Consider the following 16,186-nt stretch of genomic DNA (forward strand, 5'->3'; position numbering starts at 1 on the left):
GTTTGTTCCAACTTTCAGACTTTAACCGAATCAATAAGAATAATTAGGAGGAGTCGCTTGTTTCTTGCGTCGTTTTTTCCTTTGGGCCGATCCACCCTTCCATCTCCAATTGGATTTATTCGTTTACCCTCCTCAAACGCAGTCCAACCTTATGCTCTTACCAAATTCTTGTCTAATGAACCAGGACTACGCAAATGAATTAAAATTGCCACCCTCCTAGAATTTAATTTACCCCTTCAATGCACTCAATGTTAGCAATGGTTAAGTTAATTAATTCATAGACCCGTACTGTACTACCTGAGAACTTTACTTTCTGGAATTGCTGAAATTTCATCCTAGTGGCCACCAATAAGACGATCAGGTGCATCCTCATAGACACTTCAAAACATATCAAAAAGGGCTCCCTCATGCATAATGTACAGAAGATTCAATGTTCTGAACTACCGTTAAATGCAATGGATGCTTTGTTCATGACATATTTGACCAAAAAATGCACCAAAGGGTTATTACATAATCCTGCGGGATACCATATCAATTGCTGCAGCCTCAGCCATTCAAACAAAATATTTGCTTCTAAAATTTCATTGGCGAGATGAGTTTGAAACAACACCTCATTAAAAACATAGCTTTCTTTTCTTGCATCTTGACAACTATAACTAGCCATGCAGAAAGCAGCGTTTCTCCGTGGCTAAATCAGCTTTGAGCTGAGGTCGCAGGATTGCTAGTCGGTAATACACCTGTACCAGTAACTGGCTTTGCAGGCTCTTCAGTAGCATGCCTAACAAACTCCTCAGGGGACATGTGCAAACCATGGCAAGCACATACTATCTTTATCTGCGTAGGACTGTATCTGTAGGTTACCCCTGATATTGTTCGGCCATTTGGGCCAGGAGCAGTTGTAGAAACCCAAGGTAAATTTGGGTACGAACCACAACCTCCAAATTTCAGTTCCGCAGCAATACCTGGCTTTATGGTCGGATATTCAGAAGGAAACGCTTCTGTTCTTGGTGGCTCAGGTCTGTCTTTTGGCCTGATGGACCCTTTGCTTCCTTTCGTATCATCATCTGTCTGAGTAGAAGCGCCTCCCTCCGCCAGCAGCTTACCATTCCCCATGGCATAATATAATCCTTTCCCATCGTGTTGCTTAGATTCAGGCATCTTTTGCGGAACTACTGAAGGGAAATAAATAAGCAGTTGTAAGAACCTCATTTCAAATAAATAAGCAGCCATTCGATAATCCAATAACCAATAAAATGAACCTCCCAAAAAAAAAAAAGGTATTCAAGTCTAGAAAAGCATATATTAATATCAATTAATGTTCTTCCAACAGTATAAAGCTTCCATAAATCATAAACACGACAAGAAACCAGAGAACTAAAGAAGGTTGATTTTGCAGCTCAGCAAATGGTGCTCGTACACAGATTTTAAGCAGATGTATCCAAATCATTACATTTTTTTGACAAGTTGGACAACCAAAAGAGGCCAACTACTATAACATCTCTGACAACTACTCCCTCACTGCTTCCTTTTCTGGATGTATCAACCCAAGAAACTAACACAGAAACAGGTAAACACCTTTTTTTTCCAGACAAGGAAAACCTTCAAGGATCACTAAATCAACCTCACATTTTGGTGACATTACATGGTACAAAAGTTGAAGTTTATCTTCATGCAAGTGAACAATGTCCAATCGATGAAGCCAGGGATAGCCAATATATTAAGTTTTAACAGGAGCCAAAATTGGCATTGCCATTTATCACACACCACTCTGCTTTTCATTCTTTCCCTAGACCAATATGTTCCTTCTTTACATGATTGCCTCCCATTTTTTTTTCTCATAACAAATAACTGGACAACGCGGCTGCTGCTCCACCTCTCTCTAACATGCACATCCAATTCCAAGAGCTCGGATCGAATACAAATAGAATAGCCGATTTATACAGAATGGTAAAGGGGACTTCTATGATCACCAATCATAGAATAGAAATCAAGGGTTAATCCTTAAATAGAGTGCAATGGATGGCCTCATTCTTCCAATCTGATGACTGATTTATTAACTAGCAAGACATCAAATTCTTAGAATGTTGATCTCATTTTTTCAACTTCAAATTGTCCTTATCCAAAATTCTGACAAATAATCAAATTTATAGGCACATTCAACAAAAACATATCTTAAGTTCCATTACACTTCACAACAGTGAAAGCAAATGGCAAAAGCTACCGCTACCTCTACATCCCTTACTTCTTGCCACAGCAATAAAGCATTATCAACTTTTGTGCAATTATGTTGAACCAACAATCTTTCTTACCTAATACTCTAGGTATTTTATCATGCTACAAAAGCAAGATCTGAAGACTTGCAACTCATAAGAAAGGTAGGAAGGGTATGAGAAAACCTTGACTTATCTTCAGATTATCCATGTGCTTATCTGAGTGTGTTGAAACCCTGTTGACAAAGGATGGGTGGATCTGCAGATGAGAAACCACTGGCCTAGAATTATCTTTATCTAGTGCTGGAAGCGGGACCGAAGAGTAGCTAACCACTAATGGTGCATTTGCAGGCAATACAGGTTGGCCTCCAGTTCTATCGCTGATCGTAGCAGCCATAACTTGCATCATGTTAGGTAGTTGTCTGCTGGCAACACCATCAGGTTTAGAGTCCTTTGCAGGCAGTGGCTGAGACATGCTCACAATGTTACCCGACTGGACAGGGAACTGGACACTCTGAGGCATGTTCCCAACCTTAAATTCCCTTTCTGATGTAATAATAAACCTCTTTTGTCCTGGTAATTCTCCAACATTTGACTCAGATATCCCATGGAAATCTTTGCGCCCCTCAGATAGAGCAGTTCCGGCATATCGTTTCGCTAAATCATCCTGGTGCAACATATGCTGCCTAGACGTTGAAGCCTCAGCTTCTGAATCTGCAACATCTTCATTTTCTGCGGTCGAACCATCATCAGTATTTATGGAAATGTAAGACACCCTTGCCTTGTCTTGTAGATCACTACCGTCAGTCTCTTTCTCATGCTTCTTTGGTTTACTTGTCTCGCCAAAAACGTTTTTTCGTTTTTCACGAATATCTGTCCTATTTTCTTCACCTTCAGTAGGCCTATCATTTACAGCCCAAAATACGCCACTGTTGATGTTTTTAGAAGTATCTACATCAGCAGGAGTGTTTGAAAGGTTGCTGAAGAAAATCTCAGGTTTCGCAGAATCAATCCCCTGAGACACCATTCCAGAGACAATTTGCATGTTGCCGCCATCAAGAAACTGTTTAAATTCATTGATCAATTTGGTATCTCTGTCACTAATGTCTGACCTATTTTCTGATGAAGTGCCAATTTTACCCTTAGACGTATTACTATCTCCACCACATGGAAGAGATAAGCTCAGGTCTAGGCCATTATCATCCTCCATCTTGGTCTAACAGTCAGATTTTCATCAAAATGCAATTACACTCTGATCCCAGAATTATTTGGATGCTCTCACTAAGAAGGCACTTCAGGTATGTAGCAACAGACCATAAGCTTAAACATCTGCACAAATCCATCTTAGATTTGAGAAAAAGGAATTGTGGGTAAGCAAAATCCCAATAATAGTTAACAACTAGAAGACGCAAGAAAAATGATGCTTGTGTTCTATCGGCCGGATACAAGCTAAGAGGAGAAAAAACATATATATGAAAACTGATGTACCCGTATCAGTCACTCTAACGGCCATCCCAACAAAAAATCTTATTTAACATACGAACAGTTATGTTATGGAGACCAAAAGGTGCAAATTTATGAATTTTCAACTTAATGCGGGAATGATTCTGGCAATAATTCCTGATGTTTATCCAGTTTAAGCAAACTACGATAATAAAAAATGAAAATTGCCATATTTGAAAACAAGTAGTAATAAATAAGCATCATAGCTGTCAGAACACCACCTTAACGACACCTACATATTAAGTTATAAAAGTCATTGAAATCATCAATTAGAAGGTCTAACCAAAGTCAGAGTAAGCATACAATTTTGCGTTAAGCAGCCTGCAAGACTTGGTAAAAGAGCAAAAAACCAGCCTCGTTCAATTTTAAGTATGCACATAACTTGAACTTACTCGTCCAGCATCACAATATTCAGTATCTGAGACAGAGCTAAACTAACCAACTTAACTAATCTTTCGCATACCGCGACTTAGTCATGAATAACCTCAGTTACTCAAGGGGCAAATACAATTAGATCTGATACCCGAATACGGATAACATTGAAACCCAAAACCCACATATCAAGAAAAAAAATTATATCTGCTTAGTATTCATCAAAACCAACAGAAAAGAAAGAGTAAAAAATGATTCCGGGGAAAGATCAGACAGGTAAAACATATCAAGATGGACTAAAACCGAAACAAGAATCATTAAATTAAGTTTACAGATATACCTACCTAGTGTGAAACACAAGTACCGAGGACCAGTGCAAACAAAGAAATGAAACAAACCAAGTTGAGATAGGACATGAATTAATCAAGCCCAGCAAACAAAAAAAAGGATGAAATCATGGATAAATTAAGCTGAAACTAGTACGTATAATCAAAACCCAGATTAAAAAGAAAAAAAAAACAAAGAAGAAACAGACAAGATATACCTGATGGTGGTTGATTCAAAACCCCTTTGTGAAGCTCAGAGGTGCTAGAACCGATACTGAGAGAGCCGCCGAAAAAGGGTTTGGTGCTTGGGCTGTTTGGGGGTGGAATGGAAATGGTGGTTGTTTTAGTGAGGGCAATGGGAATGAGGAGAGTGTATGGGGACCATTTAATATTAATTAATTGTTTTTCCCTGGTGAAGTGTTTGAGCACGTGGTTGCCATGGAATTCTATAATTCATCATTGCTTTTTGTCCATCTTTCCTACTCCCTACAATTTAATATTTTAAATTAGGAAAAGTGTCCAATTTCATCTCTAAAATCTTTTTTTTTTATTAGTGTATATTTAATTTTTAACTTTTATTTTTGGCCATTATCATCCACTAACTTCTAACTTTTGGTGCGGTTCCAATTAATGATTTCTGCGACGAAACTATCGCATAAACTCAGTCTAACTCCTAATTAACCAACTAAATAGAGATATGTGATTATTACTTTAGCACCTTACTGTAGTATGATCTGATATGGTATAACGATTGATAAGAATAATTTTACAACTACAATTATACGTTCAAAGCCACTGGTCATTTGGTCCAGTGGTCATCACCTTCTTTGATGATACTGGAGGTCAGGGGTTCAACTCCTGCCTCCCACAAACTTGCCACTTTACGTGGTTGGTCTTCTGCCCCCACAGGATAGCTCGAGCGGTCCGCTCCCCCTTGATAGGGTATGATGACCTTCCTGACTTGTCCAGGATTCGAGTGTTGACAAAAAAATAAAAATAAATAATTTAAAAAATAATTTCACATGGATGGATTAAAAACTCATTTTATGCATTGGGTATTTAACGCATAGTCAAGTATTTCACATGGTCCCACTGCCTCAAGCTTCAAACCGTTCATTTTTTCCCTTCTTCCTTACGAGGGATTAGCTTTTTGACTCTCTGACTCTTCGTTTTTTAATCCTTTTTTCTTGTACGGCGTAACATAGTCTATGAATAAAAAAATAAATAAAAAATATTATCTCACTGGGTAATGAAGAAGGGAATAATTCCATTTTGCACATTAAACTATACACTAATTCTTAATTTGATCCCTAAACTTCAAATATGACTCTCAATCACTGCACTCTTACTTAAACCCATGCCAACTAGCGCAATAATTACCAAGCTCCGTTAACTTGTTATTGTAATTAAAACCGCCCAAATCTACTTGGGATATTACCGAGCGAACACAAAAAAGAAAGAAATTCCTTTTCACGTCGGTCCAATAGTTTTCTGCCTTAATAACAGCCCTAATATTTATTTAAAGTACCTAGTGATTCCATGACAATAAGCACATTAAAAAGGCTTTAACAATTTTAAGATGGAATTACAACTAATAATAGTGGGATAATCATTAACATTTGTTTATTACTTAACCTGCGAAGTATATGGAAGATTACTAACACAACTGGAATCCAAAACCTCCCGCTCCTATTGATTAGCTTAACTTTGACATAATAAATTAACTAAACTAACCGCTTCATTTTATGAATAGGGAATGAAAGTGCACCCCTGGAAAGCAAAAATCAACTAATAAATTAAGCAACAAGAATGCTCCTTTTTTTTTTGGGTCTTTTTTTCTCTCTTATAAGGAGCAACAACAAGGTTAATTGTTCATCCATACTATATCTTCTTACTAGTTTAGTAAAGCATCAGCCCTTGGTTTTGATGTTAAGATATAATAACCTGACTAGATCAAATGAGGGGTTTTTTTCCTGCAAGTGGAGTTTGAACTCTCGACCTGCAGCTCTTTTGAAAATTTTTTTTACTGTAAGTGACATTTGAACCCTCAACTTACACCCAATGAGCGACCTATTAGTTCCTTTAATCCGCTTTTGATTGCCACTTATCTAAAGTTCGATGGTTTTGAAGTTAAGAACTTGCTTCACTACTTGTCTTGCACTTGTACGCACGTGCCCTTTCCCACTAATTTGGTTGATACACAATAAATAAAAAAAAGTTTGTGTCAAGGTATGGACAAAATTCTAGTTTTATTATTACCAACAAATGAGACGTTAATTTGCTGTAAGCATGCTGTCACCTGCGATTTTTGTTACCGGATGGTGAGGGTTAGTTAGCGTTTTAATTTGTAAAATTTTCAAACACCAAGAAGTCTCAAGTCACAATCTCGTAGTGGATTTTTTAAAATCCTCCCAACTAGCTATGGATTACCTTAACATACATACATACGTGGAACGGTCAAACTTGATCAGCGAATGTGCGGACCGGAGGGTGACAGGCAATTAAGGATTGGACCAATGAGCTGAGCGGCAGCCCCAATTGTGTGGGCTGAAAAACCGGCGACAGCTGCTTTGCAATTTGCATGACCATTAAATCGGGGATGCGAAAAGCTAATTACCAGCTTTTCTTGGGCTCAATGATAAGCGCGTGGGGTCTCATCCATCCATCATATCCCATATCTTCTTTCTTACATGAAATGAAAGTCCAGGCTCAGGAATTTAAAGAAAATGGGGAAAACATCTTTCTGGGGTCTATGCTTCTTTACTCTCCTTTTTTTTTTTTTTTGGGTCCAATTGAATATTTCAGACTTTATAGGGTGAAAAAGGTAAAAAACTAAGGTTTGAGAGCCAAATTAAAGATATTACAGTGATTTGTTTAGTGTCCTTTCTTGGAATCAATTGTCACGCATCCTACTTAGGTGAAGCAGCCATAAAATATATATTTTTTTTTATTTCTTTAAAATCAGGGACTAATGCTGCCTTTGCTTGACTTCTCACTGGTTTTACCTTTTTTTTTTTTTTTTTGATAATCTCACTGGTTTTACCTTTTTAATTGGAAAATACATTTATTTGTTTTTGACTTAAATTTCTTTAATGTATAGTAAGAAACATGGATAAGAATATATAGAAATCAATGGGATGGACCCGAGATGCTGGGTCAGGATTCAAGTGAATGAACGAAGTGATGGGTCTAAGAAACTACAGCAATGCGTGAGCTGTTCCAACTTCCAAATCAAAAATTGATATTGGATAAAGTCTGGTAAAATTCTCAGATTTTAATGCTATCATCACTTTCGGAGGCGTCAAGTTATTGCGGGATGACAAGTACAAGCAATAATTTTCCAACTAAGATTTGAAAAGATTTATTGGATTATTAAGTCTAGGAAGGCGGCACGTGATATCCAATTTTATGCATGAGAACCCTCTATTAATTAAAGGGTTAATCACATTTAATCCCCTTAATTTTGAGTTTTCCTCTTTCCTTTCTAGTTTTTCATTTTATTCCCAAGAAAATATCTTAAGATGAAAATGTGATTAACCCTTTAATTAATGTGATTAACCCTTAATTAAAACCTATCACTTTTGGTCATCCTTTAAATACCATGCCATGCACTTTAATTTCAAATTTGTTTTTATTGTTATGTATAGAGTAACATACGTCCACACCTATTAATGTAAACAATCCATTGCACTTACACTGGATAAGAATTTAATCCTTTATCTTATCCACCCCACATTTTTTTTCGTACCATAAATTTTCCATTGTTTATGGCTCATTATTTGTAAGTGGTAGATTTGAGACAATCCAACATAATCATTGGTTCAGTTCCGTGTCTAATTTTTTACATATAATTATATATTCTACCAATCCATTATCCTTTACAATTACTGTTTTGTTTTATGAAAGATTCGAAATTAAATAAATAGGCAAGTGACAAATAATATGCCAGCAAGTTCTCCTCCTGTTCAGGTGAATTTATTATACTACTTGGGTTCAGATTCTTAGAACGTAAACCCCAAAAATAAATAAATAAATAAATTACTAACCTTTTTTTTTATTTTTAGCAAAACTTACAATTAAGCTGTAAATATCAATAATGCCTTTCAAACCAGTATTTATTATTCCAAATTCATAGCTACTCTTCACATGCAGCAACAATAAAATTATTGAAAGCCAAACCAATGAAAGAAAGTGTAGAGGTCAATAAAATTATTGAGACATTCCAATACGGCAAAGGGTAAAGCTGAATACAATAAATTACTAAATCGGTCAATAGGTAGAACTGGATTCAATGAATTAATAATCTGTCAAGTTGAAAAATGAGAACAAAAAGAAAACCAGTAGTAATATTTGTATCCATCCCCTACTTTGACTAATACGTGCTGTCCTAATCACAAACTACAACATGCATTCCCAAATGTACCAAGACTTCCGCAGTTTGAGTAGTTCATCTTTATCCAATTTAACCAATTTAGGACTCAAATCTCTCTATTTAATGTCAACAACAATTGTCGTCTCCTGTCAAGATTCTGCGAGCTCTTCCTGATCAGCTCCTCCCTGTATTTCCTCGTTCACGAAGAAACTCACGATAGGCAGAAGAAACGAATACTCCTGGGAGGAAACGGTCAGTTTTACCTTTCTGGGAAGAAGACTTGAAGCTACAATGGCTGGCGGGGCATTTGTTGACGGAGGAGGATCGAGGGCTGCTCACTATGAGTATAAGATTACGTCATATTTTATCACTGCTTGCCTTATTGGCTCTTTTGGAGGATCCCTCTTTGGCTACGATTTGGGCGTTTCTGGTGAGTCTTCTGGTAGTTTTAGTACTTGGTTTTAAGATCACCAATGCTTTTGGCACTTTCTTGATTTCAATGTTCTTTTGTGGGTTCGACTGACTTCTGCACACTTTGGTGTCATCTCCTGTTGTGCTGGTATTTGTACGTAGTTTTGTGGTTTGACTAATTCATGATCCTTGTTGGAATATCCTTAATGGTGGGATCTGCACTATCTCTGTCCTGTCGTGGTTTTCATCAGAATCATCAAAAAGTTACCTTTAGGGATACATACTAATAAACAAATGTGTGGTACACATCATTTTATTTAAGTTCCAAGCAATCTTGAAGGTTGGGAATCAAGGTTTAACTTTTACTTTAAATGTAGATAATTATTGGGAATATGATGTTCATTTAGAAATTTCGTTAAGGAGCAGAAACTGGAAATAGTTTTTGTAGCGTACTTCCTGCTTCAGAATAAATGACAAATAATCCTGCAGAATGGTTTCTTTCATTTATCTTCCTCCTGTCTTTGAAAGTACAAATTTATGTATCGTTATTGAAATAAAAAGAAGAAAGACACAAACTCTAAATTGATACGGGCTGCTGTTACAGGAGGAGTGACTTCAATGGATGACTTCTTGATAAAATTCTTCCCCAAAGTGTACGAAAGGAAACACCACCATTTGACTGAAACAGATTATTGTAAATATGATAATCAGGTTCTCACTCTCTTTACCTCCTCCCTGTACTACGCTGCACTTCTTTCAACTTTGGGGGTGTCATACGTGACCAGAAATAAGGGCAGGAGGATGAGCATTATGTGTGGGGCAGTCAGCTTCTTTGCTGGAGGACTTATCAATGCAGCAGCCGAGAACATTGCGATGCTGATCATTGGCCGATGCCTGCTTGGTGTCGGCATTGGGTTTGGGAATCAGGTAAGCCATTTATCCTACACACCGAGTAATTCGTGTGAAAAAAAAATAAAGAAGATTGTCACATATGCTCGTTTTGTACCTGTTTCTGCAGGCGGTCCCTCTGTATCTTTCAGAAATGGCACCTGCTAAAATCCGAGGAGCAGTTAACCAACTGTTTCAACTAACAACCTGCTTGGGAATCCTTGTTGCCAACTTAATAAATTATGGTGTCCAAAGCATTCATCCATGGGGCTGGAGGTTAGCCCTCGGTTTAGCCATGGTTCCTGCTGCTATAATGTTCGTTGGTGGACTTTTTGCTCCAGAGACCCCAAACAGTCTTGTTGAACAGGGTAAACTAGACGAAGCAAGAAAGGTGCTGGAGAAAGTGAGAGGGACACCTAACGTGGATGCTGAATTTGCTGACCTATTAGAAGCAAGCGAAGCAGCACGAGCTATAAAGAATCCGTTCTCAAATCTGTTAAAGAGGAAGAACCGCCCCCAGCTTATAATAGGATCCCTTGGTATTCCAGCGTTCCAACAGCTCACTGGCAATAACTCCATTCTTTTCTATGCCCCTGTCATATTCCAGAGCTTAGGTTTTGGGTCCAATGCCTCCCTTTACTCCTCTGTCATTACAAATGGTGCACTAGTTGTAGCTGCCTTGATCTCTATGTCTCTCGTTGACAAGTTTGGCAGGAGAAAATTTTTCCTCGAAGCTGGTTGTGAAATGATAATCACCATGGTATGCTGTCTTGCAAAGTACTAACTACATGAATATGACCTCTGGCTTATGAATATAATCTAACAGGTAGACGTTTTCTTCATCTAAAATACATCACGCTATTGACTGATATGCAGGTTGCTGTTGGTGTTACGCTGGCTTTGAAATTTGGAAAGGGTGAGGAGCTCTCCAAAGGAATTAGTGCTTTCCTTGTCATTATGATCTTCGTGTTCGTTCTGGCTTATGGAAGGTCCTGGGGTCCTCTGGGTTGGTTAGTTCCAAGTGAGATCTTTCCCCTGGAGACGAGGTCGGCTGGCCAAAGTATTGTCGTTAGCGTGAATATGCTCTTCACGGCTCTTGTTGCTCAGTTTTTCCTGAAAGCTCTCTGCGGACTTAAATTCGGTATCTTTTTGCTGTTTGCTGGTCTAATAATTTTCATGAGCTGCTTTGTATACTTCCTCTTGCCCGAGACCAAGCAAGTCCCAATAGAGGAGATCTATTTGCTGTGGCAAAGCCACTGGTTTTGGAAGAGGTACTGCGCACCTGATGGCAATGAAGATGGACAGGAGATACAAAAACCAAGAAAACCCAATAATGAAACAGCCTAGAGAATAGGTCTGAGGGAGCTACTTTCTTTCTGTGCCTAATTATTTTGCGTCCTGACATACCTAGGGCACATTTTCTTTTGCTTTTGTGTTTATGGGTCTGTGCTTTTTCCTTGTTTGGATAATTTTACTTCAAGAATGGGGAAGTACAAGTCATAATCTGATAAGCAGATTTACATGTAATAGTGTTCATGTCATTGCTTAAAACAGTAGCATATCATGAAGTCAATTGAGCTAAAATTGCAGAAAATTGACCTCCTATATCTCCTTTCTAATTTTTAAGTTTCGAATGCATATTCCTTCTTAATATGTATTGATGAGAGGAGGGGTCAATTCTCAATGGTAGATCATAACTCTTATATCCCTCCATTGAATTAAAAGAAAAAAAACCTAAAAGATGCATGTGCATGGATCGTCTAACTTCCTGTTGTAAAGGGAAGTAGCTTGATCTAAAGCGGATCATCTAACTTCCTGTTGTAAAGCACATACATGGATGCATGGTACGAGCCCAACACAACGCTGTTTAACAAAATTGTGCTCCCACTGAGCACGAAATCCAAGAAGTTAACGTCACAACCTCGAGATAGTTTGCGGGAGAAGATCGAAGAAAAGAGTTTGAATGAATAAAGGTGGTCAAGAAGGATTCTCTCTGGCTCATAATTGAGGGTACTCAAGATGGAAGTTATAAGTAGAACCGCAGGACCAACTAACGGCCAAAACATAGAAGACCAAACTGAGTGATAAAAATAGCGCAACTGAAAGCCAAGCATGTTTGATTCATTGACCAAGGCGGAGAACAGGAAAGATGACAGTGAAAGATGCCGAGATTGCCTTAATATAAAGCACACTATACAAAGTTGATCTGTTAATTTATGGGTTCGACCATCTTCTGAATCCCTAATTCACTTGCTATTTGAACATACAACCTCTCACCCCTTCCTCCATCGGAAAAATAAATGAAGAACAAATAAAGTTACATAACAATACTAAAAGAACTCATTAAGCTAGCAATTTCGCTAGTTCATCTACTCTTAGGCTTCCCGGTTGATTTACATTTAGATAATCTTCCCTAATGTCCTTCATGCTTCGACCTTTAGAAGTCTTTTTCCCACTTCCTCTCTTACTTGAAAGAGTAACTTCTTTCTCTGGCACTTTGAGAGCCTCTTTCACCTCCAAATCATCACTTTGTGGCTTATCACATTCTGGAACCACCAACTGCTTACGTCGATGGCTAAAAACAGGCCCAGGTGGAGCAGACTTAGCAAGAGCGACGGCTCTTTCATAAACAATGTCTGCATCCAAGCTAGAATCCTCCAACATAACTGCGAGCCCACTTTCAACAGCCTGCCTGAGGAGGAGAAGAACTTCCTCAGCTGAAGGTGTAGTTGCACTTGAAAGTTCACTGATACCCTTTCTATCTTCAGATACACCTTCCAACTTGCTTGAAGTAAAAGGAGCCGTGAATGGAGGTTCTGAATGGTTGTCATTACTGAAAGTGCTTCCCAGCCTTGTTTCAGGCCCTGAAGACACAGTTAACATGGCATTGTGGTAAGAGTTTGAACCATCCCATTCTTCTTCACTTCTATCAAAATCCACCAAAACATCTGAACTGACGGCGCACTGAACATCTGGAGGACTTTCACTCTCATACGTTTCACATGCAGAAGTGGCTAAAGCTGTAAGATCACCAACCACCTCTTCTCCATATTCGCTGCTTCCATCTGATTCCACCTCTTCAAAATTCCAAGAACCACTGCTTGTGTTGAGATCTTTAATAGTTGTATTCATTTTTGTTGTGTTTGAAACAGATGATGCTGAAGCTGTTAATGACTCGGCTTCTCCTTCTAAAATTGTTCCAACAAAGGTCGTAGCATCAGATTCAGTTTCCGTCATTCCTTCTGCATCACTTCTTAGCTCTGGCAGGGATGACTTCCAGTCCTGTCCCCTCCACATGAGGATGTGCTCATTCTCAAAAGATATTAACACGCATGGGACAAGATCCTGCACTTAAAAGATTTAAGGATTGCTCAGATTTTTCTGTTCCTCAAAGCTCTAGATGTTAAGCATCCATAATTAAAAGACCAGACCTTGAGTTTGGCACCTATTTTACGATAATCACTCCCATTCACACCTTCGCAATTGATTCGCACCAGTTCACATGCTTCAAATGCCTCCCTGACATTCTTAACAAGGTCACAGTAGACCCCATTTTTAGCTGTAATAAACACAAAACTATAATCAGCTAATCCCTAGGAAAAAATGGTCGACTTTGCTCTGTCACTTCACCTAAAGACGGTATAGACAATCAAAATAAAGATAAACATACCAAGCTTGCATATTGGCACAAGATTGCGCCCCTTCTTCCGCATTTCTGTGGCTTCTTCTAAAGTCAAACCCTCAGGGACTCGTTTGACCAACCTTGGGTATACAGGAGTAACAGGTTTCCACAACATAAGAGGAAAACGCGGCCGAGTCTTATAATTATAGTTTCTACCACGGAATAGGTATATCACTCCCCCTCTACTATATATGACTTGTCCACCTGTTTTCTCCTGTTGGATGATGAACCTCAAAAGGATGTTATGCCTCTCCATGACGTTGCAATTAGACAAGGCAAACATTATGCAGCAAAAACATGCACAACCTAAGGGGGGATTAAAAAAAAAAAAGCAGAATTTTGATCCTTCAATTCTCTGTATTCTCCTTCCACCAGTCATCTACTAGTAGAGACCAGGGCAAATACTAGGCAACTATGACAGGACAAGAATGACATTATCATGCTTGATAACAGGAATATCAAGGATCATTCTTGAAAATTCAATCAAATAGTGGACTAAATATTTAACCTTCCAATTACATGCACAATTTTAACATCTACTTGGTTTTAAACAATTTAAGGAGGGAATCAACCCAAGTTCCTTGTTAAGCAAAAATCAAGCAACTATAAACTCCACTATTTTATAGTTTGGGTTCTTAAATGACAGCCCAGACACAGCTATTCACCAAGATGACTCTTAGCAAAAGAAAAAATAGAACAGCTACACATCACATGGAGGGGAATAGGTATACTTTCTATAAAATCAGCAGAGTAATTCTTATAGCACATGGTTTAGCTCTAATGAAAAGTTAAGAGCTTCATGTACATAAAACAAGGCGGAACACAATTCCTTAACATTGCTCATACTATACTAAATACCAACAGGAAGAGATGCATAAGGCAAAACTATTCAAGTATGAAGCAAGTATCATATTAACAAAAGGAAGATTAAATGCAATCAAAGAAAAGACAAAATAAGATAAATTTTATGTATGTGTATTTCCCAATAAACGTCGAACCTCTAACTGTTGGCGAACATTTTCCATGTCTACGGTACACACACCCTTGCATTTTATCTTGCACACCCTTCTTCGCTTCCAGTGAGCATGTATGTTATCCAACATGTTGTGCGTAAAACCATCTCTTCCTAAAAACCAAAAGCACTGGCATGTTAACAAAAAGGTCACACCCATAGTAAGAAGAAACCCGGTTTCAGTCACTGCTTGGCTAAATTCAAGACACGCAGCGGTTTTCCTCGAAACCAGAAATAGAAAATTTCTTGTACAGTTAAACATCATTACAGTTCCAGAAAATCTGGTTCACCACAAATCAAAATTTCACCAATCAATAACTAAACGCAGATAATGAAAACTTGAATACAGAATGATCATAATCTCATAACCTTAATATCAAAAAACAAGGTTGGCATTGATTATTACCCATATTCAGCTGGCGCTTCCATTTCTTGCAGCTTTCAACAAGCGCTTTAATCTCCTCTTTGGTCAAGGGCTCCCCCAACATCTGCTCTCTAGACTTCACATACATTGGCCCAGTTCCCGGCAAAAATGGGCCCGGTGCCTGGACGGGCTTCACACCCTTTTTATGAGGTGGAGGGAGCTGAAAAGAATCAAATTCCGGCAGTTTCTTTTTACTCGGCGGCAGCGGCTTCCGCCCCGTCCACGGCCTTCCCATAGTACCTGGCTCAAATGGCGCCACAAGCGGCTCCCTGATCCCCACCGGCTTCACCTTGGGCGTCTCGGTATAACTATACTGATAAAGAAATGGAGCTTCAGGAAATTCATATGACAACCCTTTTTCATCAATTTTGACGTTGGGAGCAAATTTTTCTTGTTCTTCAGCTTTAGTACTTTCGTCAGTCGTTCGGCTAGGATGAATTCTTTTAACTGGTATTTTTTTGTGTTTAAGGACGGGTTTAAATGCGGGGTGATCAAAGGGAAGTCTAGGTTTTTGTGGGTTTTTGGAGTATTTCGACTTTTTGCCCGGAATTGAAGGGTGGGAAGGAGAGGAAGGGGTGCCGGTGGATTTAAAGGTAGGGGTGGGAGGTGCCGGGTTGTAATTATGGGCAATGTTGAAGGCGGAATCGAAGCGTCTTTGGGAGCGGATTTGGTCTTCAATTTCCTTTTGGGTGCGTTCGCGGCGGATGAATTTCTGAGCGTTGGCGTTGTTCCACCGTGAGAAGCGGACTTCAAAGGCTGGGCGGTGGTTTGGAGGGCTGGGTGGTGGTGGGACGAATACCGGAAACTGGATTACTGGTCTCAAGGCCATTTTTTGGCTGAATATTCCTCAAAAAAGCTTCAAACTTTGATCAATATAAGCATAAAGCTATAATTTGCCCCGACGGAGGGAGACGTTTCTATTTTCCAGTTCAACTCCTCCTTCAGCTTTAGCCTTCAGCTGGGTCGAGCAAATACTTGCTGGGAAG

General features: G+C 38.8%; 3 protein-coding genes across 5 annotated transcripts; 1 reads left to right on the forward strand and 2 right to left on the reverse strand.

Moving 5' to 3' along the window:
* Positions 1-388: 388 nt before the first annotated feature.
* LOC113773165 (ninja-family protein mc410) lies at positions 389-4,777 on the reverse strand. 3 transcript variants are annotated; one of them, XM_027317730.1, is made up of 3 exons: positions 4,630-4,777; positions 2,397-3,539; positions 389-1,169 (listed from the first exon to the last, which is right to left on the reverse strand). In XM_027317730.1, exons 2-3 carry the CDS (start codon positions 3,418-3,420, stop codon positions 694-696), a joined length of 1,500 nt encoding a protein of 499 aa, XP_027173531.1. In that variant the 5' UTR covers positions 3,421-3,539; positions 4,630-4,777; the 3' UTR covers positions 389-693. The 3 variants fall into 3 exon arrangements, with proteins under 3 accessions (XP_027173531.1, XP_027173529.1, XP_027173530.1); XM_027317728.1 differs by having other exon boundaries at positions 389-1,172; XM_027317729.1 differs by having other exon boundaries at positions 389-1,172; positions 2,397-3,553.
* Positions 4,778-8,804: 4,027 nt separating this feature from the next.
* On the forward strand, positions 8,805-11,611 carry LOC113775845 (sugar transport protein 14). Its single transcript, XM_027320873.1, has 4 exons — positions 8,805-9,213; positions 9,799-10,121; positions 10,213-10,842; positions 10,959-11,611. The coding sequence occupies exons 1-4, from the start codon at positions 9,075-9,077 to the stop codon at positions 11,427-11,429; spliced, it is 1,563 nt and encodes a 520-aa protein (XP_027176674.1). The 5' UTR covers positions 8,805-9,074; the 3' UTR covers positions 11,430-11,611.
* A 571-nt stretch (positions 11,612-12,182) lies between these two features.
* On the reverse strand, positions 12,183-16,160 carry LOC113774629 (CRS2-associated factor 1, chloroplastic). Its single transcript, XM_027319203.1, has 5 exons — positions 15,183-16,160; positions 14,763-14,890; positions 13,753-13,978; positions 13,514-13,641; positions 12,183-13,427 (listed from the first exon to the last, which is right to left on the reverse strand). Exons 1-5 carry the CDS (start codon positions 16,027-16,029, stop codon positions 12,426-12,428), a joined length of 2,331 nt encoding a protein of 776 aa, XP_027175004.1. The 5' UTR covers positions 16,030-16,160; the 3' UTR covers positions 12,183-12,425.
* Between the last annotated feature and the right edge of the window lie 26 nt (positions 16,161-16,186).

Source organism: Coffea eugenioides, chromosome 6 (genome assembly GCF_003713205.1).
Source record: "Coffea eugenioides isolate CCC68of chromosome 6, Ceug_1.0, whole genome shotgun sequence".
NCBI classification, from domain to species: Eukaryota; Viridiplantae; Streptophyta; class Magnoliopsida; order Gentianales; family Rubiaceae; genus Coffea; species Coffea eugenioides.